The sequence below is a fragment of the Colobus angolensis genome, unplaced genomic scaffold (genome assembly GCF_000951035.1).
Source record: "Colobus angolensis palliatus isolate OR3802 unplaced genomic scaffold, Cang.pa_1.0 Scaffold216, whole genome shotgun sequence".
Classification (NCBI taxonomy): domain Eukaryota; kingdom Metazoa; phylum Chordata; class Mammalia; order Primates; family Cercopithecidae; genus Colobus; species Colobus angolensis.
Window position 1 is genome coordinate 1,542,234 of NW_012115333.1, and position 2,621 is coordinate 1,544,854.

A 2,621-nucleotide genomic window follows, 5' to 3' on the forward strand; every position below is an offset into this window, starting at 1 on the left:
CAGGATGGTCTCAATCTCCTGACCTCGTGATCCGCCCGTCTCGGCCTCCCAAAGTGCTGGGATTACAGGCTTGAGCCACCGCGCCCGGCCTAATCTTTAAATTTTTTGTAGAGACAAGGTCTCACTATGTTGCCGAGGCTGGTCTCAGACCCCTGGGTTGAAGTGATCCTCCCGCCCTGGCCTCCCAAAGTGCTGGGATTACAGGCATGAACCACCAGGCCTGGCCAAGAAGGCTAATCTTAATGATGTAATCCCCAGTCTTTCAGTTCTACATCTCTTTACCTGTTAGCATGTTGAGATTGAACTTCAGGATAAAGTATTCACATACAATTTATAATTGCATGCTTAAATTATATAAGTTTAATTATTACCCCCTAAAGGATAAGACATCACTGCTATGGAACCAACTAGCTAGCTTCCCAGAAGCCATCAGTTCCCTAAACATGTGTTTTTGGTGTTATGAAGTTAAATGTAATTGGCCAGTCTACAACTATACTAATATACACTAGAACACAAACTCCCATAAGGGCTAGAATTTTTGTTTTGTTCACTGATATATACCAAGTACCTCATATACCCAAGTGCCCAGAATTGGGCCTGGCACATGGTAGGTTCTCAATAAATATCTGTTTACACACTCTATCACCACTTATACAGCTCAATATTTCAGCTGGTTTTTATAACATTCTTCATGAGGCAACAGCATTATCATTTAAGTCTCAAACAGTAAAGGGAAATCAAACACTCTTCTGCAGACTCTACAGGTAATCAGTAACAGAGGCCAAACTGGAATTAAAGAATTCCTATCTGCCGGGCACGGTGGCTCATGCCTGTAATCTGAGCACTTTGGGAGGCCGAGGCAGGCGGATCATGAGGTCAGGAGATCAAGACCACCCTGGCTAACACAGTGAAACCCCGTCTCTACTAAAAATACAAAAAATTAGCCAGCCGTGGTAGTGGGCACCTGTAGTCCCAGCTACTCGGGAGGCTGAGGCAGGAGAATGGCATGAACCCGGGAGGTGGAGCTTGCAGTGAGCTGAGATCGCGCCACTGTACTCTAGCCTGGGCGACAGAGCGAGACTCCGTCTCAAAAAAAAAAAAAGAATTCCTATCATCCTTGTATATGGCAATGCCAATTCCTCCAACAATCAAATTAAACAGACTATTCTAACAACAAGGAAAGAATTGGGTGGGAGCCAGATCCAACTGAGTCAGTAAGTTTTCTCTATCAATTCATTAAAATGCAACTTACTAATTTGAGTCATGTCAGGAAAAACCTGATTTGGATTTATTTTTCGACCCACAGACAATTTCGAATTCAGAATAATTAAACGTAAATTGCTTACCTCTAAGTAAGACACTTTCAGAGTAAATTCAAAGTCACTCTTTTTATCAATTTCTTTGAAGAGCAGTTGTATTACCCTAGGAATAACCCCAACTGTTGGTTCATTCTCTTGCTCTGCAGTGTATGCACCTCCCATCGAATAGGTTTTTCCAGAGCCAGTCTGCCCATAGGCCAGGACCGTTGCATTATATCCTGGCAAAATAGATGTCACACGCATAGTGGTGTTTAAACATTTTCATCTAATCAATATACTCCATTTCCTTCAGCAATTATTTGTAATGAAATTGAGATTGCTCTCTTAATACAGTCTCTTAAGAATGGCAGACACAAAGAAAAGTTCTGTGGGTACTATGACCTTGCACTACTCAAAATAAGCAAAAAACAAACAAACAAAACCAAAACAGAACCCAACCCTAAAATGTGTCCCCCTAGTGATAGCCCTTAGAAGCTAGGAAATCAAACACTTAAAGATATGACTGACTAAATGAAGGTGGCCAAGCCACTGTCAAAAGTCATTTGGAGCTTGAAAATTCTGTCTTCCTACCTTAAGCAATTTTAAATTACAGAAATTAAATTAAAGGAAAAGAAAGGATTCTGGCATGTATTTTCTTGATTAACAGTATTTATCTGAAAAGGAAACAACATTGTTTTTTACAGTCAACGAAAGCATCTACTTTATATCTGAACTCTCAGAATGCATCTGGACCATATTATCAGGCTCCTTACAGAAATATCATCACTTAAGCATAATTCAATGTGATATATGTCCTTTGCTTTTATTGAGAATTGATAAAGACTCATCCATTCAGGAGCCGGGTTCCGCGACTCATGCCTGTAATCCCAGCACTTTGGGAGGCTGAGGCAAGTAGACTGCTTTAGCTCAGGAGTTTAACATTAGACTGGGCAACATGGTGAAATCCCGTCTCTACTAAAAATACAAAAATTAGCAGGGCATGGTGGCGGGTGCCTACAATCCCAGCTACTTTGGAGGCTGACGCAGGAGAATCACCTGACCCTGGGAGGCAGAGGTTACAGTGAGCCTTGGTCAAGCCACTGCACTCCAGCTTAGGTGACAGAGTGAGACCCCGTCTCAAAAAAAAAAAAGAATCATTTATTCAAAGATGTTCACAATATAGTTAACTGAAAAAAGTAGCTTAAAAATAATTGTTAAATATCAGTGTATGGACAGGAAAAGATCAAAAGTATATGCATTATTAACATTTTGATGTTTATCTCTGAGAAACAGGATGGTACATTTTTTTTTTTTTTTTTTTGA

At 40.6% G+C, this 2,621-nt stretch overlaps 1 protein-coding gene across 2 annotated transcripts in view; it reads right to left on the reverse strand.

The window, feature by feature from the left end:
* The window catches only part of KIF4A (kinesin family member 4A), a 141,197-nt gene that overhangs the window by 132,183 nt on the left and 6,393 nt on the right, over window positions 1-2,621 (reverse strand). For both annotated transcript variants that reach the window (XM_011943144.1, XM_011943145.1), the window contains exon 4: window positions 1,347-1,537. In XM_011943144.1, coding sequence (XP_011798534.1) covers window positions 1,347-1,537 — 191 coding nt within the window. The remainder of the gene's footprint in view (window positions 1-1,346; window positions 1,538-2,621) is intronic.